General features: G+C 32.1%; 4 protein-coding genes across 5 annotated transcripts; 3 read left to right on the top strand and 1 right to left on the bottom strand.

Annotated features, from left to right (window-relative positions):
* Window positions 1-1,541: 1,541 nt before the first annotated feature.
* LOC126681066 (zinc finger protein VAR3, chloroplastic-like) lies at window positions 1,542-4,923 on the top strand. 2 transcript variants are annotated; one of them, XM_050376443.2, is made up of 6 exons: window positions 1,542-2,084; window positions 3,074-3,191; window positions 3,335-3,630; window positions 3,735-3,866; window positions 3,943-4,041; window positions 4,265-4,923. In XM_050376443.2, the coding sequence occupies exons 1-6, from the start codon at window positions 1,651-1,653 to the stop codon at window positions 4,815-4,817; spliced, it is 1,632 nt and encodes a 543-aa protein (XP_050232400.1). In that variant the 5' UTR covers window positions 1,542-1,650; the 3' UTR covers window positions 4,818-4,923. The 2 variants fall into 2 exon arrangements, with proteins under 2 accessions (XP_050232400.1, XP_050232401.1); XM_050376444.2 differs by lacking the exon at window positions 1,542-2,084 and adding an exon at window positions 2,430-2,682 and having other exon boundaries at window positions 3,343-3,630.
* A 111-nt stretch (window positions 4,924-5,034) lies between these two features.
* On the bottom strand, window positions 5,035-7,169 carry LOC126681067 (1-aminocyclopropane-1-carboxylate oxidase homolog 4-like). The gene is made up of 3 exons (XM_050376445.2): window positions 6,649-7,169; window positions 5,734-6,121; window positions 5,035-5,461 (listed from the first exon to the last, which is right to left on the bottom strand). Exons 1-3 carry the CDS (start codon window positions 7,098-7,100, stop codon window positions 5,213-5,215), a joined length of 1,089 nt encoding a protein of 362 aa, XP_050232402.1. The 5' UTR covers window positions 7,101-7,169; the 3' UTR covers window positions 5,035-5,212.
* Window positions 7,170-15,650: 8,481 nt separating this feature from the next.
* On the top strand, window positions 15,651-18,479 carry LOC126681069 (protein RGF1 INDUCIBLE TRANSCRIPTION FACTOR 1-like). The gene is made up of 5 exons (XM_056105932.1): window positions 15,651-15,695; window positions 16,077-16,253; window positions 16,437-16,511; window positions 17,956-18,108; window positions 18,222-18,479. Exons 1-5 carry the CDS (start codon window positions 15,651-15,653, stop codon window positions 18,327-18,329), a joined length of 558 nt encoding a protein of 185 aa, XP_055961907.1. The 3' UTR covers window positions 18,330-18,479.
* A 2,486-nt stretch (window positions 18,480-20,965) lies between these two features.
* Window positions 20,966-24,733, top strand: LOC126681068 (ubiquitin-conjugating enzyme E2 variant 1B-like). The gene is made up of 5 exons (XM_050376446.1): window positions 20,966-21,152; window positions 22,613-22,752; window positions 24,055-24,180; window positions 24,265-24,391; window positions 24,489-24,733. The coding sequence occupies exons 1-5, from the start codon at window positions 21,125-21,127 to the stop codon at window positions 24,545-24,547; spliced, it is 480 nt and encodes a 159-aa protein (XP_050232403.1). The 5' UTR covers window positions 20,966-21,124; the 3' UTR covers window positions 24,548-24,733.
* Window positions 24,734-27,679: the final 2,946 nt, after the last annotated feature.

A 27,679-nucleotide genomic window follows, 5' to 3' on the forward strand; every position in this document is an offset into this window, starting at 1 on the left:
GTGGTGTCCGAATCAATTACCCAGGACATGAAGCATATGTTATAATACGGTTATTTCTTGGCTGAATACATAGTTTGACCCCTGAACTTGTACTCTTTTACCCATCTAACCTCCAAACTTAACGTCTCATTTATCGAACCCCTGAACTTGTTAAATAACCCGATTTGACCCCTAAACTTGATAAATACATAAACATTGAACCCATCCGTACACAATTTCTTCTAGAATGTTTCAACTGACAGGTGGACACTAAGAGATTCAATATTTATGGATTTATTAAGTTCAGGGGTCAAATCGGATTATTTAACAAGTTCAGGGGTCAAATCGGATTATTTAACAAGTTCAGAGGTTTGATAGGTGAGACGTGTAATTTAAGGGTTAGATGGGTAAAAGGGTACAAATTTAGGGGTTAAACTATGTATTAAACCGTTATTTTTTGGACTTAAAGTTCCAATCGCACACATGACACGATTCAGGTATTTAATATGATTGGATTAGAAAGAAAAAAAAGTCAAATAACCATAATTTTTTTTTTAATTATAGATGACATCCAACTACTAAAATCTCATTTTATTACATATTAATTATAGAGATGGATTTTCAATCCACGACCTCCAAATAAATTTGGAGACGCTTTACTAACTACACTAGGTCACGCTGACGCTGCCTAAAGAAAGTGAAGTGAAATGATCAAAAATAAAATAATTTTAAAGAAATAAAAAGATAATTGATGAATGACGGATAATAAAACAATTGTTTATCCTACCTTCTAGTTTCGTCTGATTTGAAGTACCTGCATATCCAATTTCAAACAATAAAAATTAAAAGTAACTAAATTGTGAAAAATACATAAAGAGTATATAACTATATATCATAAACTAATTACACTATATATTTGATAAATAATATACTTCTTTATTATTAGATAATAATAAACAACTAAAACAATAAGAATATTTTTTTTATTAATAATTTTTATTTTCGGATAAATATGTACAAATTTTTAAGTTTAGATATAATTTGTAAAATAATAAAATAATATATAACTATTGATGATAATATAAAATTTAATACAAAAAGGAATATATGTTTTTTAGTGTAAAAATAGTACTATAACTTTTAAAAACATTGAACAAAGGGTCAACACGCCCTCTGATTTTATGACACAAAACCATTTAATGCCATTTTTTGTTTTTTGAATAAGTAACTTCAAAACTCTTTATTTTGGGTTAAATTACTCGATAATTATATTTTAAAAATGCGTGAAATACAAATTGCAGGTGAGGGATGCGAAAAAAATTAGAAAATTTCTAATTATTGCGATAAAATTATTTTAAATTTTCTTTTACAATATAAAATTAATCTATCAAATTTTTAATGTTATATATAAATATTAAAAACTAAATAGCACCTTATCGACAGATTAACCCTTAAACCGCCGGTTCCGATCCGGAATTGGAATAATCTGACCGAAAAATAAAAGAATTTAAGATTAGTTGTTCATGGACCCTTTCTTCTAAAAACATTACTATACTATACAATGTTTGAAAATCGGACCGTTAAGCCTTTAGAGAAGGCTCCAAATTGATAGTTTCATTTCATCCTAATTTTCCCGCCATCTTCGTAAACTCCATTAATCAAATCCATAAAATGTTCAAATCTCGTTACAAATCTCTCTATTCCACACTCCAAACTTACTTTACAAAAACCCCCAAATTCACAGTACCCATTTCGCAGCTACACAGTAGTAACTCCAAAACCCTAAATCCCAATTCAAAGCTTGATTTTGTTCTCGATGAAGTTAAAAGGGTCGATTCTTCAAGACCCAGATACCAAATATCTCACCAATCATCAAAAAGCAATGAACTCTGTGCTCAAAATAAACAGACTGAACGAAATGATTCGACGGTTCATATTTCACATCCCTGGCCTGAATGGGTAGATTTGATGGAATTGTTGTTAAAGAGAGGTTATTTTGATGCTAAAGAGAACCCGTTTGTAAATGGTGAATTGGGTTCGAAGGAAACGAACTGGATTCGAACGGCCTGCCTTAATTTTGCTCGGGATCAATGCGGGCTCATACGGTAATATAAGAGTAGTTTTTCAATTTTTTTGTAGCATGAATTAGAATGGTTTTGTAAGATATTATTTTGAGATATTAATTTCTATTTATGTTCATTTTTTTATGTTGGATTTCGGCTTTCATTTTAATTTTTTTGATTATAGATAGGTTCCCGTTTTGTTTTCGGAGTATGCACGCAACCTGTTTGATTTTGGGTTAATGCTATAGAATGGTGTCTGTTTTAAGAACGCCATTTTATGAGTGGCTGGTAAGGCAAAACACCGCATGGGTTTGGTCTAGTGGTCTAAGCCTAGACCATCTGTGCGCTATGGTCACGGGTTCAAACTACGCCCTTTATAATAAATGGAGTGGTTGACGGGACTGCTGGCCATTATAGCCCGAAATTGCAAGATATGTGGCTTGCGAGTGGTCCACATCCCGTGATTTGACAATGATCTTGAGCTTCGACTCGGGAGAGTGAGTCCTCGTCACCAATAAAAAATAAAAATTGGTACCTGAGAACTTAGATATGTCCCTTTAAAGCTGCGTGTCTTGGAATCGGTTCCTAACATTTAAGAGAATGAAGAAAGTTGTGATGCGTCTCAGACAACTTGGAATCAGTAAGCTGACTATGTGTTTGATCAGTTATTATTATATATGCGGCAGTTCCCCGTGGAGTATTATTCTAGTAAGAGGAGATTTTTCAGCTTTTGAACTATTAGGGAAAGCAAGGGGCAAGAAACAAGAGCTTAGTCTTATTAGATACTTGCTTCCAACTATAAATTAAAGGAATTTCTATATTGCACGGGAACTTGACGAGTTGGTGTTTGTTTTTAGTTTTTGAAAATGCTTAAGAAACTCCATAGCTTAATATATTTAACCTATTAAATAACTGTAAAAAAGAAAATTATTTTGCCATTTTCTGTTTCAACATATCCCATTTCACTGTTTCGCTTTCTGTGCATCATAAAGGAATTCTATCAACCTTCTAAGAGATTTGTTTGCTGTCAGGTTTTTCTCTCGGAGAGATATCCACTTCATTGCAGTATGTGGCTGCCCAAGCATAGATAGGAAAGTCGTCAACTCAGGGAAACGCCTTAGAGCACATGTGCGCATTGATGAAGGAAATGTATGTTCTGTGCCTTTTCCTTTCACATTTAGAAGATCTGTTACGATTCAGCACTTTATTTTATGAATTTTCATGGTCAGAATTTATAGATTCTGTATGTGTGTTATTGTCTGCTCATTTAACTTAGGAGAGGATCTTTTTAGGTTTGCAGCTCCTGCAAGATGAGGGGAGACTGTGAAAGGGCATATGTCAAGGCACGTGAGGATGAAGGCGGTCGCACTGTAGATGTCATGCGCTTTCTGTTGACCTACGGGCTTGATTCCAATTTGGTTAATTCGGATAACAAGTTATCTCAAAACAAAATCGTTAAGGAATCTGTTAGAAGGTTGCTGAAGGAAATGGTTGATTATAGCAGTAACCAAGATGACACTGATCCGCCAAAGGCTACTGAAGGACAAGCAAATATTCCAATGAAGCAAGGGGATTGGCTTTGCCCCAAGTAATACTAGATTGCATATCTCGCGATTTCTACGATACTGGTCCATTTGTTATTATTGGTCTAGAGTGAAATTAACATTTTCCTTTTTAATTCATGGCTTTCAGGTGCAAATTCCTCAACTTCGCCAGGAATGTTCGATGTTTACGCTGTAATGGTTTATTTCAAGATAGACTAAGACGACTACAAGAGGATCAAGATCATCTTCCATTGAAAAAAGGAGACTGGATTTGTGAAAAGTAATGATTGTCTCATTTGTTCATGGCATGATAATACTTTATGCTTGATTTCTTATGTCACTTTTAATTGTTACAGATGCAATTTCTTGAACTTTGCAAAGAATACAAGATGTCTACAGTGTGAAGAGAAACCTCCAAAGCGGCAGCTAAGTCTCGGGGAGTGGGAATGTGAATCGTAAGTTTTCTGTAGAATAGCCTATTGATATCAGTACTCATGCATTCGGTTTGAACCAAATTGAATCATAAAATATATATCTTTTAACAAACCAAACCAAATTAAAAAAAAATATCGAAAAGATTTCAACTACAACTGAACTTATTTTTTCAGTTTGTTTGGTTATTCTATTTGGTTAGGTTTTTCACACCCCTAGTCGCTTACTCTTCAAGCTTTTTTCCAGGTGCAACTATATTAATTTCAGAAGAAATATGGTGTGCTTGAAATGTGATCATAGAAGGTCAAAGGCATTAAATTCTCCCAACAATGTATCTACTAAACCTGAACAAGATAATGGAGGCTATAGTAGGTTGAGCTCCAACAACGCTGAAAATGAAGCTGCGAATGATAAATCTGAAAAACGCGATAGAAAAAATAGAAAAAAAGGTCCACGTAACTGGAAATTTGTAGAGGAAGAAGAAGATGACGACGACTCAAGTTTATGCAACAAAGATGCTAGATATATGAACTTCCCAATTGTAGGAGGTAAGAGCATTTTGTCTCAAGATGAACAAAAAAGAGAGAAATGGAAGGCAGAGATGTTAGAGAAGAAAAATAAAAGTGTTATCACAACGAGCGAAAGTGACGAAGAAGTTGAATATGATGATGACACACGGGGAACATTCAAGTATGTTGAAGCTACTTATGATGAAGATATGGCTGAATGGTTTGGGCATACGAAGAAAACTGAATCGAACAGCTCTGTCTCTGCAACTCATGAAAATGGAGTTCCATAACTGTATGCGGTTTCTAATATGTTGCACAAAAACTTCTCGAGAAACAATTTAAAATGTGAAAACTCTTTATTTAAAATATTATTCTTGTAAAAAAATTATTTCATCACTTTTCATTTCAGTTTTTTTCGCTTTGGCCTAATGAGACTCATCCCTCCTCTTTTCCTTTTATTTTTAAGGGGAGAAGGGTTCTGATAGTTTCATTTCATTTTCAAAACAATTCTGAAACAAAACTCTATATTTATACCATATTTTTATAAAACACAATTTATATTGTTTTCCATTTCGGTACTTTTAATTTAGAATACAATGTCATTCAATCGGTATAATTTAGATTAAAATGTCAATGTACTTGCTTGTCCTGTTTTTTATTACAATACTGCATTTAGGTATTTTAGTTACAGCTTAAAGTAACCTGTCAAACCTTTGCCATCCAATTCCTTTGAGAAGAATTTTTTCATGTAATCCACGAGCGTAAATTGCTTATAAATAGCTGGCTTTTCTGGTGAAATTAGATCCGGAAGGGGCCCGTACTGGCAGTCTCTCTTGCCAGGGTTGAAGAAAATGGCAATGGAAACTCGCGGATCGTGTGAAGGATTAGCCAACACTCTGTGATCTACACTTTTGTATTCATCATTGGACATAATCTGCAGACAGGAAAATTAGTAGACAGCATCAAACATCAGTTATCAACTCGAGCATTCACTCTTTCGACATAATTTATTCTCTATATAGCACCGAAACAGAGACACTTAAATGGAAAACTAAAAAACAGAAAATGGCAAAACATATTTTTAAAGAGTAGTTAGTAGTTACTTACTAGTTATAAATATAGAGTTTCGGAAGCGTTTCTCAAAATATCTAAAAAGTACTGAGAGGTAGTATTCGAAAAATTCCGTATAATTTAGCTTATTCTTACCTGAAGTATATCTCCAATGTTAACAACAATAGCTCCCGGAACAGGAGTAACATCAACCCATTCATCACCATGCCTAACCTGCAAACCGCCAATAGAGTCCTGAAGTAACAGAGTTAAAACCCCAGGATCGGTATGTGATGTGATCCCAACCGTAAGATCAGGCTGAGGACAGTGCGGATAGTAGTGACCAACCATCACCCTGCCTTCTAAACATGACATCTCCTTCAAGGTACTTGATTTCACTGCTAACCCTTCACATAACAACTCCATTAACAGCTCCGCCACCTGCACGGCCTCTTCACTCCAATCCATGACCTCTTCCCGGCATACCTCCGGAATTTCAGGAATCTCTGCTAAGTTGGAACCTAGCCTTATCTGAAGCGTATCCCTACATAACATATATCAAACAAATTTAAAACTGTGATGCTACATTGTAACGAAAATTTCTCAACTTTCATGCTACAATGCACAGATATTTTCGAGTCTTGGGCGTTTCATTATTCTTTTTATGCAAATTTCTCGAGAACTTTTACGTAACGCGGAAACTTTCTGAGTCTTAAGTTTCAGCATCTCGTAGTTTCTTTTTATGAAAAATTCTCAAGAACTTTCATACTATATTGCACGGAATCTTTTCGAGCCTTAAGTTTCCGTGTCTCGCACCTTCTTTGTATGAGAATTTCTCGATAATTTTGATGCTATAATGCACAGAAATTTTTCGAGCCTTAAATATCAGCATCTCCTAGATTTTTTGTCAAAAATATTTCAAAAACTTTATATTTATAATCGATTCTATTTCCATATTTCGGCATTTTCAATTTCAGCATTTTTATTTCCGCGCTTCGTAAAATTAATCAAGAATTCAATTAAACAGATAAAATAACAGTAATTATGCAATATTATCGAAACAACACACACCTCCAACTAGCAGCTTTAGACTTAAACAAATCAACATTAGAAAAAAAGTTAACTCCGTTAACCATATCCCGTCTATACCATCGTTTCTTAACCTCCGTCGGCAGTTCATGAAACGCCTTAACTCCGTTAATAACCTTATCCAAAACTTCCACCGGCACACCGTGGTTCACTATCTGAAAAAACCCTAGCTCTCTACTTGCACGTGATATCTCCTCCACAATCGTTGATCTCCGGTCGCCGGAGTGAACTCCGGAGAGGTCGATGGTCGGGATGACATGATCGGAGCCGGGTTTTCGGTTAACGGGGTTGATACCGGATAGAGTTTCGGGTGGGTGGATGAAAATACGAGGTATAGTAGTGAGGCCTGAGTCTAGTAAACCTTTAACGCCGGTTTTGGAATCGTCGAATTTTTTAGCTTCGTTGAATTGATCGAATTCGTTGAATGTTGTCATGAAATTAAGGTTTGTTTTGATTTGGTGTTCATGTGCTTTGTGTTTCTGTAGGATAATGTTTAACTTGTCTTGATAACTTAATTTTCTAATGATTAAACTTTAACTTAAGATATTATTTAACCCCTAAAGTTTATTATTTTGTTCCCTTTGACACCTGAACTAGTTTTGAGTTCCATTGAACCTTTTCACTATTTTTTTGTTCTATTTAATCCCTCAAACTATACTATTTGTTCTATTCAACTCTTTAACAAAATGTTTTTCCGACTGAACATCTAAAGTATTTTTTTATCCATTTAACCTCTTACACAATGTATTAATTTTAAAAAGGATATAAATATATTTTTACATTTAATATAAAGAGCGATATATTTTATATATTATTTAAAAATCTATTTAAGGATTAATTGCTTTAAAAATCATGAATTTTAGCGTGTTTTGCAATTTAAACACAAACTTGAAAGCTTCATAATTGATTTGAAAAGTTTGATTTTGCAAAAAAATTAAAAGTTGGTATCTTAAAATTTCTAAAATTAGAAATTCGAGTTTAATTTACGGAACACACTAAAATTTAAATATTTTTAATCAATTAAACATTCATTTAATATTATCAAAGTATAATAAATTTATATATTTTATAAATATCGTTTACAAAAAGAGACAAACTTCTTTTATCATTGTTGAAATGTAAAAAAATATTTACATGTTTAAGATGTAATATAATGTAATCATTTGATCAATTTTAAATATTTTTTATTTATTTCTACCCTTTTCTTTCTAATTTCTAGTTGCGTCAATAATTTACAAAAAAATTATTAAAATTTTAAATAAACATATTTTAAAAAAATTATATGTCGTCGTACATAAAAATTTATTTATATACTTCTAAACATTCATGTTAGATATAATATGGTTGAAAATAAATTAATTGTATTTTTTAGGAGGTCAAATGGATAAAAATTTAAAATTTAAATGTACAATAGGCAAAAAAAATAGTTAAGGGATTAAATAGAATAAATGGTATAGTTTGAGGCGTTAAATAGAACAAAAAATCGTTAAGAGGTTTAATGAAACACAAAACTAGTTTATGAGTCGCAACAGGGAATAAGGTGGTCAAGTTTAAGGGTTAAATAATATATTAAGCCATTAAACTTTTGATGTTTTATATAAAGAGATTATGTTATAAAAATTAATCAATTTTATACGTTTTTTAATTTAATTACAATTTCTAAACTTATCATAAAATACCTTAATTTTTTTTTCAAATACATATACGGAATCATAATTTGCTGAGACGGCAGCCGAAAAATGACCTTCACTTTAATAAACTATACAAATAAATGAATGTTACCTCATCACTTTGTATGAATTTGGAAAAAAAAATGTGTATTTTATGATAAATTCTAAAAGGCGTGATTAAATTATAAAAACTTACAAAGTTGATGAACTTATAACATTAATCCTTTATATAAATTTTGTTTGGACAAAAATTAATTTTTTAAAGTTAAACATTAAAAAAGGATTTAAAATCTTTTAAATCTAAATTTTGTTGATAAGTTTTAGAGCTAATTACTCTCGTAACTTTATATATGTTATAATTTTTATTTTTATTTTTTATTTGAAATCAAATGGTTATATTTTCACTTTTAAATTAATAATTTTTTAAAAAAATGAAATTATAAAATGACCAATTGCTCGCCATATACTTTTTTTAACCTTGCTTATGAATGGCCAAAAACACTGCAGTCTAAAATAAACGAGGGAATGGTCATTTTAATACATAAAATTGTATGTCAAGATCAATTAAATCCAATTATTTTTATTAAAATCAAACAGACCCATAAATTTATAATTCCAGATCAAATGGATCCAAATGACTTGAAATTGCAACTATAAGAGAAATTGTACATGCATCATGGTAACTTAAAGATCATTTACAGATTGGCAAGAGTTGCTGGCGGATTTACTCATGTTCAAAAAAATCATTAAAACTTAAAGATTTTTTTTTTTTAAAACAAAGATAGATAGAAGAACAACAAAACTAAAAATCCAAAAAAAAAAATGATTAAGGCTAACTATATGAAGCTTTGACCGATTGTGCCCATTAATGCGCTAGCTTGTTTGCCTGTCTCGGAATGTAACGGAAGATTGTCGAAGTGAAGGATCGTCTAAGATGCCAAATGTCTTCACAAATACCCTGCAAAGCTGCAACATTACAAATGTTTGAGTTAATAATAGAGGATACTTGGAGTGCGCCTTCAAAAATAACATTCTTCCAATCATTCTGAATTGCCCAATTCATAGCCTCTCGAAGTGCCAAACATTCAAGTATGCCAGGGTCCCATATATGTCGGAAAACAGCTGAAAATTTGAGGAGACGTGAATTACAAGAGTTAATGGCCACCACCGCAATACAACCAAATTTTTTATGAGAATTCACCGCAGCATCATAAGATAATTTGTGAAATCCATCCGGAATTGCAATATTTGTGTCTTCCGGAACAGACTGACTAATATTATTCAAAGTCCTAAATGTTCCTGGTTGCTCCAACCGCCGAGCTTCTGCAAATTCTTGGCATGTTTGAATAGCAGTATTTATAACAATAAGTGTAGGAGTCTCTAAACCCTGAAAAATCCATTTGTTTCGGGATTTCCAAATATGCCAGAGGATGGAAATAAAAAGGTGAGTAGCTGCATCAGATGGATCCAAATGCTGAAGTTGAGAAGTAGTGTGTTTCCAAATCATTGCAAAGGGAGAATTCATTTCCCATATAAAACGAAAATTTAAAGGGGAAGTGAACCAAATTTGTTGAGCTCTAGTGCAATGGAAAAGTATGTGCATAAGATCTTCTTGTACCCCACAGAACCCACATGTCGCATCAATATGTAGGCGTATATTTAACGCTGTGCCTGTCGGAAGACCATCATGCAGACATCTCCAAATAAAAAGCTTCTGCTTATGAGGAATCAGTAAACCCCATAAGAATTGCCAATCTTTTTTGTTCATTGCAGGAATAGACGATGTAAACGGTTGGAACCCTTGGTGTAATGCAATATAATATCCTGATTTGACAGAATATTGTCCTATCGTGGCCAATAAGGAAGAGGAATTGAAAGAATTATTGAGGCATCTTCCGCGGCAAAGATTTGTTGAATTAATGGCACATTCCAACTGCGTTGTTGAGGATTAATTAATTGTACCACATATTGAGGAGCAAGATGAATATTGGCCGAGTGTTGGGGTTTAAAAGGATAGGAGCTCGGAATCCATGGATCTGAGAGACAATGTATGGAAGTGCCACTATTAATATGCCATCTGAGACCCTTAGAGAGTAATTGGAAACCCCAACGGAGGCTACGCCATCCCCACGAAGGTCTGTTACCTATGGAAGCATGTATAAAATCTGAATTATGAAAATACTTCCCTTGATACACTTTATATAATAGTGAATGTGGGGAATGTAACAGTCGCCAGCACTGTTTAGCAAGAAGCGCATGATTAAATGTTGCTAAATCCTTGAAGCCCAATCCTCCTTCCCATTTACTTCGATTCATTGTTTGCCAAGGTATCCAGCAAATTTTCCGTTCGTCACGTTGTTGTCCCCACCAAAATTGACGAATTGCCCGAGTAATACGAGTGCAGAGGGATTTTGGGATAATGAAACACATCATGGCATAGACTGGAATAGCAGATGCTACGGCTTTGATCATTATTTCTTTGCCAGCTGAAGATAAGAATTGCTCCTTCCATCCATGTAACTTAGATACAATTGTGGATACAATACCAGCAAAAGAACGAGTTTTAGAACGCTGGAGCTGAAACGGGAGGCCAAGATATTTTTCTTGAATGATGTTTTGGGGAACTTGAAGAAGATGAGTCAATAGGCTTCTATGGTAAGGATCAACATTGGCACTAAAAATAACTGACGATTTGTGAAAATTTATATACTGCCCACTGATGTCGCCATATTGCTTAAGAAGATGTTGAATACCCGTTATATCTGAAAATGTGGCCTTCGAAAAAATGATAGTATCATCTGCAAATAGAAGATGTGTAATAGTTGGACAATGTTTAGCTATACGTATTCCTGTCAATGTGTTTGCTTGCACTGCCCTTGCTAGGATATGTGTGAAACCCTCAGAACACAACACATAAATGAGTGGAGATAACGGGTCCCCTTGGCGAAGTCCTCGTGTTGGTTTAAAATAACCATGTGAAGTGCCATTAATACGAATAGAGTATGACACCGTAGTAATACATTCCATCAACCACCCAATGAATTGAGGGTGAAAACCCCAAGCTTGTAACATTGCTTCAATAAACGGCCATTCTAGCTTGTCATAAGCTTTACTTATATCTAACTTGAGTGCCATAAAGTGAACATTGCCAGTTGTCTTAGTTTTCAGGTAGTGTATCACCTCATGCACTAGTAAGATATTATCCGCTATTGATCGACCTTTAGTAAAAGCATTTTGGGCAGAAGAGACAAGTGATGGAAGAATACCTTGAAGTCTAGATGTGAGAATTTTGGAAATAATCTTATAATAGGTGGTACAAAGACTAATTGGACGAAATTCAGAAACCACCGTGGGAGTTTGGACCTTAGGTATGAGGGCAATTATCGTATGATTAAAACTTTTTAATAAATGTCCTCCTCTAAAAAAGTGTATAACAGAATTGGTAATATCACTATTTATAATATGCCAATAATGTTGAAAGAACAGTGATGTAAAGCCATCACTACCCGGTGCTTTAGATGGGTTAATAGAAAAAACAGCATTGGAGATTTCCACATCCGTAACCGTTTGGAATAATTTATCATTCATATGAGGGGTTATTTTGGATGTAAACGAAGAGAGTACCTCATTAGAATCATGTTGAAGGGTAGTATGGAATTGTTGTTGAAAATGCTGTAAAATGAGATGATTGATAATGGAAGGATCCGTGTGCCAACGTTTCTGTTCATCAAATAATCCAGTGATAGTATTGCGCCGTCGTCTATGCATAGTGCTTGCGTGAAAATATTTGGTATTCCGGTCTCCTTTTTGAAGCCAGATTTGACTTAAAACTTAAAGATCATTAATAGACATTGTCATTCATATCCCTAAAGTTTGGGTTTTGGATCAAGTAAGCCCTCAACGTCCGGAAAGGTTCACCTATGCCCCCAACGTTTGTAAAAATGAACAATCAGACCCCTCAATTTAACACTGTTTCACTGCTCCTAAAATTCCGTTAGTGTGATCCTTCGTGGCAGAGATAAAAAGATCATTTGTGCCCCTAAGGTTTGGGTCCAGAATCAAATAAGCCCTCAACGTTTAAAAAAGGTTCACTTATGCCCCTAATGTTTGAAAAGGTTCACTTATGCCCCCAATGTTTGAAAAAACTGAACAATTAGGCCCCCAATTTAACACATTATCATTACTTCTCAAACTCCATTAGTGTGATCATACGTGGCTAATTTTTAGTGTTTTCCATTAATCCAACCATAAGCGACCACCGTCAAACAATTAATGGGTAATAATTGTCCGCTATCATTGAGGACGATTAAACGTACATTATAAAAAAAAATCAGTTTATTCATCTTCTTCATGTGTTTGGCTTCGACAATTACATTCCTCCAAAAATTAGAAACCCAACAATTATATAAAACGATTAACTAAAAGGATAGAGATTGTATTCTTTTTTATTTTGCGTTTCTGTCTAGTTTCATCAAATAAGATACCGATTACTGAAGAGAATTCCTTATTCCATTGTTGGAGAAGGGCAGTCTATCGGTTTAGCTCGGTCTTGTAATAAAATGGCTTTGCAATGACAGACTATTGTTGCTGAGAGAAAGACCGACCATAGAGAAAAATTTGACGGTAAATATTAGTCATGTAGGATCACGCTAACGGAGTCTGGGAAGCCATGAGACAGTGTTAAATTAGGGCATGACTGTTCATTTTTCAAACGTTGGGGGCATAAGTGAACCTTTTCAAACGTTAGGGGCATCAGTGAACCTTTTTCAAATGTTGAGGGCTCATTTGATTCCAGACCTAAACCTTAGGGGCATAAACGATCCTTTTATCTCTGCCACATAGGATCACACTAACGGAGTCCTATAGGAGCCGTGAAATGGTGTTAAACCGAGGGGCATGATTGTTCATTTTTACAAACGTTGGGGCATGGGTGAACCTTTCCGGACGTTGACGGCTTGCTTGATCTAAACCTCAAACGTTAGGGGCATGAATGACTTTTTTCCCCATTTTTAATTGATGTCCATTGTATGCAATCATTAATTGAAAAAGAACAAAAGTTTAATTAATAAAATATAACAATTTACTTCTTAAACTCTTTTTTGATGGAAAATTTACTTCTTAAACTTATAATATATTACCTCATAGTTATAAAATAGTTTATAAATATTTTGTGAGCTGTTTTAAAATTGGTTTATGAGCAATAATTGATATCTGTCTGTTTATGCATTACATTCATTAATGGAATCTAACTAATTTCGTATCAAGTGTAGATGAGTTGGGTGTGAATTATTCATACCCAGACATCAGAATGTAGAAAGCGGAATTCAATTGCCAAAGCAATCAAGATTACCGTACGTTTATTATAGTGTTCTAAGATAATTTGGTGTGTGGAATAAATAGCCTTTAATTTACGGACTAATACTGCTATAGTAAATACAAACTTTTTAATTTTTAGTAGGGATTAATAAATTTTTGGTGTCTGAATTTAAAAAAAAATGACAATATGGTGTTTCAAAAACAAATTATATCAATATGGTGTCTGAATTTGTTAAATAATTACAAATTAGTGGTTTCGGCGGTTTTGTTTCGGTAGCAGATAAAAACGCCGGTTAGTCACCTGAATATTTCAGCCACGTCATCCTTCATGTCACCTTTTTCTGGCATAAACCGGATGGAATAATTAATTTATAATTATTTATCTAGTTCACTTACTGATTTGATATAAATTTATACTAAAACACCATATTATCATTTTTAAAAAGTTCAGATATCAAAAGTTTATTAATCCCTTTTCAGTATGTTATTTCAGTTTCATCGTTTCGTTGTTATCTTATTTAATTTAGAATTACTTAATTCCTTAAAAAAACTCCACCTTATATTTTTTTTCGTTTGACCTTGTAAAAACAGCATTTGTATCCAATTTTGAGTTTTTATGTTTCATCTCTACCCAAAAGTATTAAATTGTACTCTTTTCATTTGAAAAAGAGTTTAAAACAATCCTTCATTTTTAACTTATATACTAATTAGATATTAATGTTATTAATAATACAAAAATACAATCTTCTTCAAAAAAAATTAAAAATAATAATAAATTTTTTTAATTTTTTTATTATTTTATAAAATTAAAAAAATTAATTAATTATTTGGATGTATTTGATTATTTTTTAAGTTTAAGGATTTATTGTATTTTTTAAAATAGAAAAAAGTATGTTTTAAACTCTTTTTCAAATAAAAAGAGTACAATTTAATGCTTTTGGGTAGGGATGAAACATAAAAACTCAAAATTGGGTACAAATGGTGTTTTTACAAGGTCAGGGTATAAACGAAGAAAAAGTGCAAGGTGGGGTTTTTTTAAGGAATTAAGCCATTTAAAAAAAATGTAGTTTCATTATAACCAGAACTACTTTTTTATTAATATAACTTTAAACAAAGGTTTAATAATTAGACCCATTATTATATATAAAAACACGGATGGAAAGAGGGAGGACTTACATCTTTACATTAATCTTTAACGAACTCATAAAGATATTTTTTAATCCAATAAATTTTCTAAATAATATAATATTAATTATAAATAAAATTATTTTTAATAAAAAATAGTTTAATTTTGATATTGATTTATGTAAAATAAAATGATATAATTATAATGAATTTTTAATTAATATATAAATTGGCAAACCACGTTATGAGCCGAGTGCGTAACATATAATGCGAAACTAGCGAAAAAGAGTATATTATGAATGAAAATACTACATATATGTTAAATAAGTGATAACCGATTCAAATCCATTTACAGTCAAGAAAAGAAGAATAATTATACAATGCAACAGTTGCACCACGTCATTCGTGCAACAAACTAATGGGGCGTTAGCCATATGTAAATGTTTAATGATAAAAAAATAAATAATAAATAAAAATTTGTTATTATAAATGTTTATTGGTTTGTTGTAAAAATGGCGTGACACATCCGTTGTGCGGGATAAACACTCAGAAAAGAATGTTAGAAGTATGAATAAATCTTACATCGAATAAATAATCAAGAATTTATAAGTTAAATGACTTATAAATAAGGTTTAATGATACTTACAAGTTAAAAAGATTCCAATCATTTTGAAGTTGAATGAATATTCTACAACTACTGCTACTGACAGATTTTCAACCAATCCTCATAAAAAATCTAGTTAAATAATCCAGAGAAAACTGCGAGGAATTTAATTCAAAGCCTGTAAATATAAATGCTATACTAATTATAACCTCAAATATATATCCATGAAGAGAGCTCAGTTACAGATTGAGAAAGAAAAATAAAAGAATATGAGAAAGGCGAGCATCAGAAGGCTTCAAACAACTGAAAATCAAGTAATTAAAAAAACATATTTATCTTCTTCAATTTTACTAATTAATTTTGAATTATTTGCATATAAATCTCAGCTTTTTGTGTTTGTAACGATCTAACTACAATATTTAAAATTTGACACATAAAACCCTAACTTTTAATTTTTTTAAATTGTACAATCCAAAGTCATTATTGGATGTTGTTTAGCTATTAGAAAGCGGTCAAAACGACATCGTTTGGTGAAGAAAACTGACTTCGTGCATGCTAAAAAATAAAAGGTTGAAATTTTTTTCTATCAAGTTTTAAAAATTATGCTTAAATTGCTATGAACGCGAAAAATTGAAATTTTACATGCAAATAACTCGTTAATTTTCTTATAATTAACTAAGGCGATTTCGTTGCAGATGATGATGGTAATACCAAAATGGGTAATTGTAATGTTCAACACAATGTTCTTCAGAAAATGCAAAGTTCATATTGGTGTGAAGAAGAATGAAGAGGATAGATTTTGCATTGATTGTTGTTCTTCTTTCTGTTCTAATTGTCTCCCACTTCATCATGCTCACCATAACCACATCAAGGTTTCTAAAACTAGATATATTTGCATGCATGCATTAATATAATCATATATTTATTTTTTGGTAATTATTTATCATCCTATAATTAATTATTGTATAATAATATTCGGGTGCTTTAATATATATGTTTATTTTGGTTTTTAAAGATTCGGAGATATATTTATATGTTTATTTTGTTTTTTAAAGATTCGGAGATATATTTATAGTGATGTGATCAATCGACAAGACTTGTGCAAGCTCTTCAATTGTTCTGGCATACAGGTATAAAATGCATATATGTTTAGTTCTTCCATGTTACGAGTAATTGATTATAGGAGTTACTGTAATTTTTCCTTACTGCAGTTTAGGTATCGAACTTAACACGTTACAAATTACTAAACGTACTATGCTTTTATAAGTAACTCCGGTAGATTTTTAAATAAAATTTGGTCAATTTATACTTACGTGACAGTCAAATTTTATATTGAAGTTTTAAATTTGGAAGAATAGAAAAGGTGACATGGTGAACGAGTGTGAGATATCTTTTATTAATATGGTTGATGTGAAAATAAAAAAAAAATTATAAACAAACAGATTTCCATGTATGCATAAATTAGCCGAATTTTATTGAAAATATGCCGGAGTCACTAGTACGATAACCAATCGGTAACATTTAGAAGTTCAATAACCAAATTGCATGAAGGAGAAAATATTGTAACCTCAATTATACTCCATAGTACTCATCAATAACGTTGCCAAGAAATTTAATATCTTACATTTTTTTTGGTTTTTTACTTTTCAGAATAGGCCTAATCCTTTAAAACACATAAACGGCCTTTTAGCCCTTTCCAATCTTAGTCTGACGTTTAAAACTGGTTAATTTTATCTTATTTCGTATAATTTTTTTGTTTTAATTGTACTCTTAAACATTAAATTGACATTTTTTTATTTAGAAAGTTCAAATAAGTTCAATTAAGTTCTTCAAAAAAGGTCAATTTAATGCAAAAAGGATCAATTTAAAGAATTTTTGAACTTTTTTCAAATAAAAAAGGTCAATTTAATGTTTAAGGTTACAATTGAAACGAAAAAATGCGAAATAGGATAAAATTGACTAATTTTCAACGTCAGAGTATGATTGGAAAGAGGTTAAAAGGTTGGGTGTTTTTAATAGAGTTGTCAAACCAACCAAGTCAAACCAGTTCACCAAACCAAACCAAATATTGCGGTTTAGAAGATTATTGGTTTGATTTTGGCTTGAAAATAGAAAAAGAGTAATGATTGGTCTGGTTTGCGGTTTCAAAAATTATAAACCAACATTAGGATGCTATTGAAAGTTGAAAATACAAAAAGGGTAAAATTGACAAAATTATAACGTCATGATGTTATTGAAAAAAAATCAAAGATCGAGAGTTTTTCGGTCTATTAGCCAGATAAAAATGACCATGTGAATTGGTAAGATGCAATTTATTTATTTATTTATTTGCTTTCATTAATTGCTATTCATTTATACCAAAAATGGAAACTCAAAATCAAATTAATATGCTTCTAAAATAGGAATGATGAAGTGCATTAAATATAAATGTCATAAGTTCACCTAATTGTACAAATTCTTCCACCACACAAATAAATGTTTGAATCCAAATTTTCCAAATTAATTAAGGAGTAAAATTAGATATATGATCATGAATGCAATATATAATTTTAATTTTTCTATCTTCATATGTAGACATATCTTACGAACAAAGCCAAAGTGTTGTTCTTAAAGCAAAGAAATGGCCGCAAACTACAGCAACAAATTCATGCAAGGGGTTATAGTTGTATTGCATGCAGCAGAAGATTACAAGATAATAGTTCACTATATTGCAGCATTTCATGCAAGGTTTCTTAATTTTTTTTCCTAATATTTACTAATTATAGTATTTGTTGAAGGAAATTTATTAATAATTGGAAAAATTAATGTTAATCTCATAATGTAATTAATTTGACTGATAGGTTTCAGCCATTTATTGCCAAAAAGATGAAGACTGCGCATCATCTATTAAGAAGAGGATACTAAAGCAATCCAGAAAAGGAGTCCCTTTCCGAGCTCCGATGTACTGATTTCTATCATTATCCAATTTTATCGGATTATTGAGTTCTTTTTATATATATTTAATTTATTTTATCTTGATAAATTAAAATAATTTGTGTATGTATAATCTGTCTTAAAGCGTCTATCGATTTAGAACAGAGAGATTGTAGGCAATTGAATGAGCTCAAGGATTCTACCTAGCTTGTGCAGCGCAGTTCAAGCTTATGCAGCAATAATCAAAGCATGTGAAGTAAAGCTTCAATAATAAAATATTTAATTTGTTGTTTGTATGATAGTTTGTAGTGAATTTTTTCTTTTTACCTTATGCATAATAAAGTATTTTCTCTTGTAACTGTTTTTTCTTGAGTTGTTAGTATAAGTACTGCAGTTGAGACTGTATATTAGTAATAGAGAAATTTAAAAAAAAAAACGGTTGTTGAATTTGTTGTGTATATTCTCTCGGTCTCAAATTTTTTTTAAGAGTCTGTTTGGTTGAAATAAGTTTCACATTTTTTATGAAATTCAATTGAGTTCTTACAAAATATGTGTTTGGTTCAAATGAATTTTTATAATTTAAATTTGCGTTTAAACTCGAAATACAATATTCAATTTATTTCATTTCATTTAAAATTAATTTCATATTTAAAATTCGAAAAATCAAAAACTTTTCAAAATCGGCAGGATTAGCCCATTTTAGGATATTCATAACTTTTTCTAGCTATTTAGGCTAATCCTGCATGTAATAACTTAGGATTAAATTCAAAAATTGGCTACAAAAGGTTCTGAATATCCCAAAATGGAATAATCTTGACGATTTTGAAAGATTTGGCTATAACTAACAAAACCAACAAAGGTTTGATATTAAACAAATAATAGCCCTTAATGATATATTAAATGCAGTTAATTTATTTTGAAGGTTTATTTATGCAAAAGAAAAATAATTTTTTGGATCTTTTCAATTCTCACCAAACTCTTTAATTTTGATAAGTACCTCTCAACTAAAGAAATAAATTTGATTAGAATTGGAAAAAAAAATTATAAAAGTTTGATTATTTAAATGAATAGGTATAATTAAAAGATAGGCGAGGATCATAAATTAAAATGGACGATTTTAAATTTTTTAATTAGAATTAGAACAACAAATAAAGTTTTAATATTTTTAGATGATTAAACATTGAAAATGTATAAATTAAGTATAATGGACGCAATTTATAATGTTTTAATATATATTCTTGTATTTTTATTTAAGGTTAATTATATCAAAAAATCATGACTTTTACACTTTTCACGAAAATAGCATGACCTTTAAAACGTGACAAAGAAAAGCGTCATCTTTCATTTTATTGCAATTTCAACATTAGGGGCATTTTTGCTGATGTGACAGGACACGCGGCACACCCATCAAGTTTTAAATTCAGCAAAATTTCATCGAAAAATGTGCGAATGTTGAACTTAACATAAACGAAAGGTTGTGCCTTTATTTGCCACATTTAAAAAGTCATGTTATTTTCTTAAAAAGATGTAAAATTCATGATTTTTGGTGTAATTAATCCTTTTATTTACCAAAATTTAAAAAACATGTAGTTGATTCATTTGATTATGAAATAATAAATGCATTTCCCTAATATTTTGATATTTAAGCTTTCACGTTCTATATAATTAAGCGAAGAAAGGATCAATTCACCTCCTCAACTTGGCACAAAATATCAAATGAGTCATTTTAAACGTTTTTAGATTAAACAGATCAGCAACTTGCGTTTTTCGCTCAAATCAGCCACTCTAACACAAAAGCACATCCAAAAAGTGAGATTGCTAATTAATTCTAATTAATCACGATTACAACCTTAATAAAACGCAATTAAAATTCTAATTAGATCTAATTAGTCTAATTATGTTATTTAAACACCTAAAATATAAACCACCGGAAACCGCCGTTGGAAACTGCCCGACCCCCTCTGTCACAAACCGCTCCTCATTGGAGGAGCTGCTCCTCCTCGTTTTCGAGAAGCAGCAACTCCTCAAGGACTTGTTGCTCGCTGCTCCTCGCCTGAGCACGTGGTGGGGGACGAACTTGCTTAAAGAGGTGGTGGGGGACGAAGGCGGCGACAGACAGTGGTGGCCGGAACAAAGAAAAAAAAAGAAGGAAGAAGAAGAAAGAAAAGAAAGGGGAATGGAAGAAGAAGGAGGGAAAAATAGAAAAGGACCTTTTATTTTTTATTAAAAGTTAAATTAGTTATTGAATTTTTAAAAATTAAAAAATGTAATTGAAAATTAAGATTATTAAGTATTAATCTAAGAGATAAATAAAATATTGAGGGTTTTTTAATACCTTTTCTATTTTTTCCGGAAAGTGTAACACATTTGCTTAGCTGGGAGTGGGGGAGGGGCTTTTTGACCGAAACCCGCAAATTGCGGGTCTATTTGATCTAAAAACGTCCAAAATGATTTTTTTGATATTTCGTGGCAAGTTGAGGGGGTGAATTGATCCTTTGGTCATAATTAAGCTCACTAATGCATTCTTAAGAACTAACCGTTGTGATATGGCGGTAATCTAACTACTATTTTTATAAGAGAAAAATAAGGGACGGATTTGAAAACAAATAACAAGATAAAGGATTATTCTGCAAACAAACATAAACTTATTACATGCCAAGTAGATTGTAGTAGACCTACGAGGTGGTCGTATGCATAAACTGCAAGACAGTAGTTGTTGGTCTCCATTTCTCATTTTCTCTCTCTAGATTTTTTGAAATTCTCTCTCTAATCTGTAGCTGAACAGCAAACCCTAATTTTTTTGTCAGCCAATTTTGACATTCACTTAACAATGGGTTCTGAAGGATCAAGTGTTGTTGGTAAGTGAGCTCTTTGAATTATTATAAACCCTAGTTTTTTTTTACCAATTCTTTATTTCTTAAATTTGATTAATTTTATGCGGTTGTGCTTCATTTTACGTTTAAAACTGAGTTTCATTTCTGGGTATAGTAAAAGATCATTTTTTTAGTTTTTTTTTTAAAAAATAAATTAGCTTGGATATGAACTGAGATTTGAATCATTGGGCATTCTGGTGTACGAAATTTATTGATAAGATCAAATAGTAGAGACTATTTCTGACTGTAGTTCACAGTTTGAAACTTTGATTGGAATTGCCCTGCTTTAGTAACTTCATTAGCAATGAAGTGGAGGATTCGTAATGTAAGAACAATTTTTGAGAGGATGAAGGCTCGTAATGGTTTAATTGCTCTCGTTGTTTGTAATTCAATTGCTTCTCTAATGTTGCAAAAGAGTCTGAGATGTTGTAGTACCAGAGAATAGTTATAAATAAAGCAGCCTTCCCTTGGGTTTAACTTATCCTTTGTTGCATGAAAAAGCAAATGCTGCCGTAGTTGAAGGTACTGATACAGACATATAAACTAACAATGCCATGGGTTGTAAACCTCTTTCATTCGAATTCATTGATATTTAACAATTTTAAGAAGACAAATCAGAAAAAATAATAACTTGGAACTTTATATGCTGGGGTTGGTGACTTGGTGCCATGCATCATATCTTTTTCGCAGCTAGTACATGTATCTCCATGAAGTCGTTAGAAGGTTGAAACTTTGTTAGATCAGTTAGATTATATTAAATACTAAAGATTTGATAATGGTATGTATCGTGTAGAGGGATTGATGTAGGAGATTTGAGAAATTCATTTTATGTATGTTAAATGTTTGAATAGTAAAACGACAGAAGTAACCTTTTCAGAATTTCAGGTCAGGAAATTAAGTGAAAAGAAAGAATCCCACTTAGAATGATTTAGGCAATCACACCGAAAAGAGGTCCAAGGCAATCACGCTTAGGATTGTGAACTGAATCAATATAATTCAAAGTAGCAGAGCTGATATTTTATACTAATTCTCCGGATTTAAAAATATAGCACGGCTAGATTAAGTGTTTTATAACGACAAAATATATAGTATTCTCCAATTTTTTGACTTGTGGCTTTAAACGCTTGGTATGCTGCATTAGTGCTTTACAGTATGCACTATGCATAATAATATGACGAGCACTATCATTTTTATTTTATTAGAGGGTTCTTTCTTGGAGAGTTTGCCATGGTAGTTACAAACTTACAGCTGCATTGCTCAAGTAAAAAAAGCAATTAACCTGCTTGTTAGTATTATAATGTGAGACATGTCGTTTTTCTTTTTCCTTAAACAGTCAATTTGCGTAAGACTAATTCTAGTTAGATACTCTAACCAATGGAACTTCCTAGAGTTTTCATACATGAGGATAGAATAATTATAACTAATATTTTTGGCGGCATTTGCAGTGCCCAGGAATTTCAGATTACTGGAAGAGCTTGAGAGAGGGGAGAAGGGGATTGGAGATGGAACTGTCAGCTATGGAATGGATGATGCTGATGATATTTTGATGCAATCATGGACAGGAACTATTATTGGACCCCCAAGTGTATGCATCTTTTTCCTCATTTTATCTTTCTCATGTTGGTTGTGCATGCTAGTGGATGTACTTGGATTTGGGAGGTCTGCTAATAGTTGTGTGATCTAAATCTCACAATAATGGTAAACATCAATTCGTATCACCATTTTTCATCGTTTTGGGAATAGATTTAACCATGGTGATTACCATCTGGGTACAATTTACAATTGATGAGTGCAGTCACCTTCTTATTCTCATTTCTTTATGTGGTTAAGGATTAATATTAGCAAGTGTTCATCGTTTGTTCTATTCTAGTGGCCTCATGCCATTGATCTAGCAACAGAAAACTTTTGTTCTTATGTTTATTACTCCCTCTGTCCCATTCTAATTGAGAAAATTTCAATTGCACATTATTTAAGAAATTTTAGTAACATTACTTTTATATCCTTATATTACATTAAATGCATCACAACTTTTTAAAAATATGCTTTCTAAATGCATTAATTGAAGAGGGTATAAAGAGAAAAGTAGTGTGAAAAGTACTTTATAAATAGAAACTGTCAATTAGAATGGGACACCCAAAAAGAAAATAGTGTTCAATTAGAATGGGACGGAGGGAGTAGTTGTTATGAACTATTATTGAAATTGAAAATTATGGACTGTCCACTTGAATTGCTACCGTCTCCTATCTTGGTTGAGGTGTCAGTTTCTGAGCTGTTTCCTTCCCAGTCAACAATTTATAATTACCTTTTTCTGACAGATTTTTCCGAAGTCCTGATAAAAAATCTACCCCTGCCCCTCTTTTAATAGTTTTTATCAAGTTTCTGGACTTATCTAGGGAATTCTAAATGTAGCAACCTACTTTGTGGGATATGTTTCAGCAGAAGTAGCAATCGAGTGCATGCTTGTGGTTTTATGGGCTGATAATGTTTTCTCAGTCCCATGACGACAGAAATTTCTTGCATCCTCTATTCGGGTTCCGAAACACAATTCTGGCTGTATGCATTTAGAGAAAGAAACCTATTGCCCCTTGCTAACCCTTTCCCAAGTTTAAAAAAAGAATTGGTTTGATTGAAACCTGGTTTGGAATGAAATCAAATGATTATGGCTCTTGTAATAAGAAAGAGAGCGATAAACAAGTGATTCTTTTGTGACAACCCTGTTAATGGGTTTGTATTCTGTTTGTTTGTCAGTGCAATCCATTGGGTCTCTTTCTTGACATTGACGTATCCTTTGTCCATTTATGAATTTGGTTTTGCACTCACAGTCGATTTTAATTTTCATCATTTTTCCACATAAAATAGTAATGAATTTATTTGTGCTACTTGTCAGACTGTTCACGAGGGTCGTATCTACCAGTTGAAATTATTTTGTGGAACAGATTATCCAGATAATCCACCAACCGTAAGGTTCCAGTCCCGCGTAAATATGACCTGTGTCAATCCTGAAACTGGAGCGGTAAGTGGGATTATGTTTATTTAGTTCTCCTAGGCTGTGATTTTGAGTAATTGAAAATAGGCTTACGGGTGACAAATTTATCAGGTCGAACCTAGTGTATTCCCTATGCTTGCTAATTGGAAGAGGGAGTACACAATGGAGGATATATTGACTCAATTGAAGAAAGAAATGGTGTTACCGCAAAACCGGAAGCTTGCTCAGCCTCCTGAAGGTTTGCAATCTTGCTTTTATTATTTCTGATTATTTCAATTGTTCTTTGCCGTAAATTAGTCTACAGATATATATTCACATAGATTTTGCAATTGCAGGAAACGAAGAGGGAAGGATGGATCAAAAAGGGCTTGTGTTGAAGTGTTGTATTCTCTAAGCTGTGTGAACAAGAAACTGTATATAGGTAATACACTATTCCTCCTACTGGTATGTAATCTTGTGTATGATGAGAAAAATGACATGGTGGCTAAAATAATTATAACTCGATGAATTGTCCCACATTTTTAACAATTTATATTTGCTGTGCCAATTCTAATAGCGTAAAAACACTCCCCTTTTATTTCAGTTTCCATCTTTATGATTCGGTGTGTGTTCTATGCATGAAGAAATGTGTGTACTTGTCATATTTATATACCATGGAAGCTTTTTCCTTTTTTCCTCTTATGAAAAGAACAATCTTTGGTGTCTTGGAATTTCAAGTTTAACACGCATACAATGATTCTTTTCATTAACCTTAGTTAGTTTAATGGATGCAAAATGCATTTTTAGGTCCTTGTCCTTTTTCACCTTATGGCATTGAATCCCCACATTTTTATATGTCAATGTTGAGTCCCTACGCTTTAAATTTTGTAGATAACAAGCCCTTCCGTCACGGAAATAAAGTACACGTGCTGTTACTGCGGCTGGAATAAATTTTTCATTTGTTCTTTTACTTTAATTTTATTAAAATTTAGTCCCTACACTTTTAGTTTTGTTGATATTAAGTTCTTAGATTGTTTTTTTTAATACTTAATACTTTTTGTGATGGAGGGATCCAGTGTCTATAAAATTAAAAGTGTAAGAACTCTATATTGATAAATAAAAGTAGATGGATCAAATTCCAAAATACAATTAGTTCAGGATCAAAAAATGTGTTATACCTTAACTAGAGTTTGAGTATTAATTTTGAACACAACTATGGATGCTATTGTCAACTAAGGGATCTGGTCATGATATGTTCATATAATGTTTTTTGATCCAACGTGTAGTCATGTACCATGTTCTCATCTTATCCTGTGTCACCATACGTCTGTTTAATACAATAATCTATTAATTATAAATGTGATATATATGGCTTAAAATCTTAAAGTAAGATTTAATAGCTGACGGCTCTTAAACTTCACTCCAAAACCATGCATGCTTAAGATAATTTGGTTGCTCCATGTTTGGTTTAGAGGCTGAGTGATGTTTGATTTAGAAGTTGTGGGAGGTTGAGAGGTGGTTATATAAAAAGTTTTAAGTTGGAGTGTCGGTTGCTGGAGTTTGAGCTTGGTTCGTTAAGTTATTTTTTTATGAAATGATTCGGTTAAATTGATTAGAAAAGTTGAGTGTTTAAAATATTGTGATATATTTATATTAGTGTTTTTAAAGTTTAAAACCGAAGCAAACCTACAATATATATAATCCGAATTAATCATTTTTCAGTTTAATTCGATTTCCGGTTAATTTGGTTCGATGTACTCCCTAGACGGAGGGAGTACTAAACAAGCCTTAATTTTTTACACGGTTAGCATATTATAAGCTGCACAAAACAGGGTATTTAAAAACAGCAAGCAATCAAATAATGTGAATGAAATGGGTAAATTTATTGGCAATTTACGCTACATATATAGTCACCAAAATAAATGCCCTAATTTAGGCGATGAGTTGATTCTATTCTATGTATGGGGGGAGAGTGGAAGTGGCGTAAAAGCATTTAGCATCACTTTTTTCTTTGTTGTTCCTCTTAAGCTACACTTTTTAAGTTATCCTTTCTTTTATTTTTATTTTTTGTTTGTTGTATTCACATTACTCCTCAATTTTTATTTCCTTTATTCCTCCATTTCTTTACTTCCTTTATTAAAGCTAAATTTCTCTTTGATTTATGTCCTTTTTATTATGTCTATAACTTTTATTCAAATCACCTTAGGATGTTTGGTTCGAGACGCGATGCTCTCCTTCCCCTAAAATTATAGAAGAAATTGGAAAACTAATATGTCGATAAACTAGCTTCAAGGGACATTTCAATTCGAAAATTTTATAGTTTGAACTGTAATTTGAAGCAAACTAAATATTTTTTTATTATGATTCAATTGAAATGGCTAAACATAATTAACTTGGATGTGAATGAATAAAAAGTTCGTTTTCGGTTTTAGTTTGACTTTTATCACTAGTTAACCAAATCGACAAAAAAATTAAACTTCAAAATGACGTCATTTTGATAATATATCAATGTTTATCAAAGTATTGTTAAATGCAAAGCTACTTAAACAAAAATATTCTGGTCGATTTGTGTGATTCCCCACATGGTTATTATTATATCGCATAATGAAGCAATAATATATTGTACAAAGGATCATTTTACCCCCTCAATTTGGTCTAAAATTTCAAACAAGTCCAAAGCTAGTTTGAACAAATTCAGGGTATAAGTAAAATACTAAAATATTTATAGCTTTACTTGGCCAATAAAGTTAATGTCAAAATCTTTTGACACTTCAAATCATATTTTTTTTTAGTATAACATACATTAGACACTTTGGATGAGTTCTAATTATGGTACCTTTAATTTTTCCATATCTAGACTCGTTTCTGCTCAAACTTCTTGTGGAAAACAAAGCTCTTATCTCAAATTTTAAACGGCTGCATATTTGAATATGATTAAATCCGCGACCTTATTTATATGACTTTTTTTAGAACAAGGGATAAATTCACCCCCTCGGCTTGGCACGAAATATAAAAGAAGTTATTTTCGAGTAAATCGGATCAGTTGAACCCACAAGTGAGCAAATTCGGATCAGTTGAACCCACAAGTGAGCAAATTCGGATCAATTCAACCCACAACGTAGCAAAAACGGATAAATTTCACCTTTTTTACCAAAAAAAGAGAGTAAGATTAACTAATTCAAATTATTTTTTAAACAAAAATAGGGACTTTTTTTCTTTTTTCCCCTTTCTTTTTCTTTCGTCCCACCGCCGCTACCCATCGCCTGAAAATCAAATACTGACAACCACCACCGCCACACACCGCTCTATCGCCGCTACCGTTAGCCGCCATCGAGGAGGATTTGCTCCTCCGAAATGAGGAGTAACAGCTCCTCATTCGCAAGGAGCTGGCGAGGAGCAGCAGCTCCTCGTTTTGAAGGACCGTCGGCGGTGAAATCAGAATGGAGGGAGTTGACCGGAGAGGAAGGAAAAAAAAGAAAACAAGTCCCTTAATTTTTGTTTAAAAAAATAATCTAATTTTTGAAGTTTTAAAATATAAGGCAAAAAT

The sequence above is a fragment of the Mercurialis annua genome, linkage group LG5, assembly GCF_937616625.2.
Source record: "Mercurialis annua linkage group LG5, ddMerAnnu1.2, whole genome shotgun sequence".
Classification (NCBI taxonomy): Eukaryota; Viridiplantae; Streptophyta; class Magnoliopsida; order Malpighiales; family Euphorbiaceae; genus Mercurialis; species Mercurialis annua.

Bases quoted from the DNA above. Each gene is read 5' to 3' on its own strand.
- LOC126681067 (XM_050376445.2), bottom strand. From the start codon at position 7,100: ATGACAACATTCAACGAATTCGATCAATTCAACGAAGCTAAAAAATTC. The intron at 6,122-6,648 runs GTGTGTGTTGTT...TATGTTATGTAG, and splicing joins TCTAAAGCTGCTAGTTGGAG to GGATACGCTTCAGATAAGGC. The intron at 5,462-5,733 runs GTAAGAATAAGC...TCCTGTCTGCAG, and splicing joins ACATTGGAGATATACTTCAG to ATTATGTCCAATGATGAATA.
- LOC126681068 (XM_050376446.1), top strand. From the start codon at position 21,125: ATGGGTTCTGAAGGATCAAGTGTTGTTG. The intron at 22,753-24,054 runs GTATGCATCTTT...GCTACTTGTCAG, and splicing joins CTATTATTGGACCCCCAAGT to ACTGTTCACGAGGGTCGTAT. The intron at 24,181-24,264 runs GTAAGTGGGATT...CAAATTTATCAG, and splicing joins TCAATCCTGAAACTGGAGCG to GTCGAACCTAGTGTATTCCC.
- LOC126681066 (XM_050376443.2), top strand. From the start codon at position 1,651: ATGTTCAAATCTCGTTACAAATCTCTCTATTCCACACTCCAAACTTAC. The intron at 2,085-3,073 runs GTAATATAAGAG...GTTTGCTGTCAG, and splicing joins GATCAATGCGGGCTCATACG to GTTTTTCTCTCGGAGAGATA. The intron at 3,192-3,334 runs GTATGTTCTGTG...GGATCTTTTTAG, and splicing joins TGCGCATTGATGAAGGAAAT to GTTTGCAGCTCCTGCAAGAT.
- LOC126681069 (XM_056105932.1), top strand. From the start codon at position 15,651: ATGAGAAAGGCGAGCATCAGAAGGCTTCAAACAACTGAAAATCAA. The intron at 15,696-16,076 runs GTAATTAAAAAA...ATTTCGTTGCAG, and splicing joins TTCAAACAACTGAAAATCAA to ATGATGATGGTAATACCAAA. The intron at 18,109-18,221 runs GTTTCTTAATTT...TTTGACTGATAG, and splicing joins ATTGCAGCATTTCATGCAAG to GTTTCAGCCATTTATTGCCA.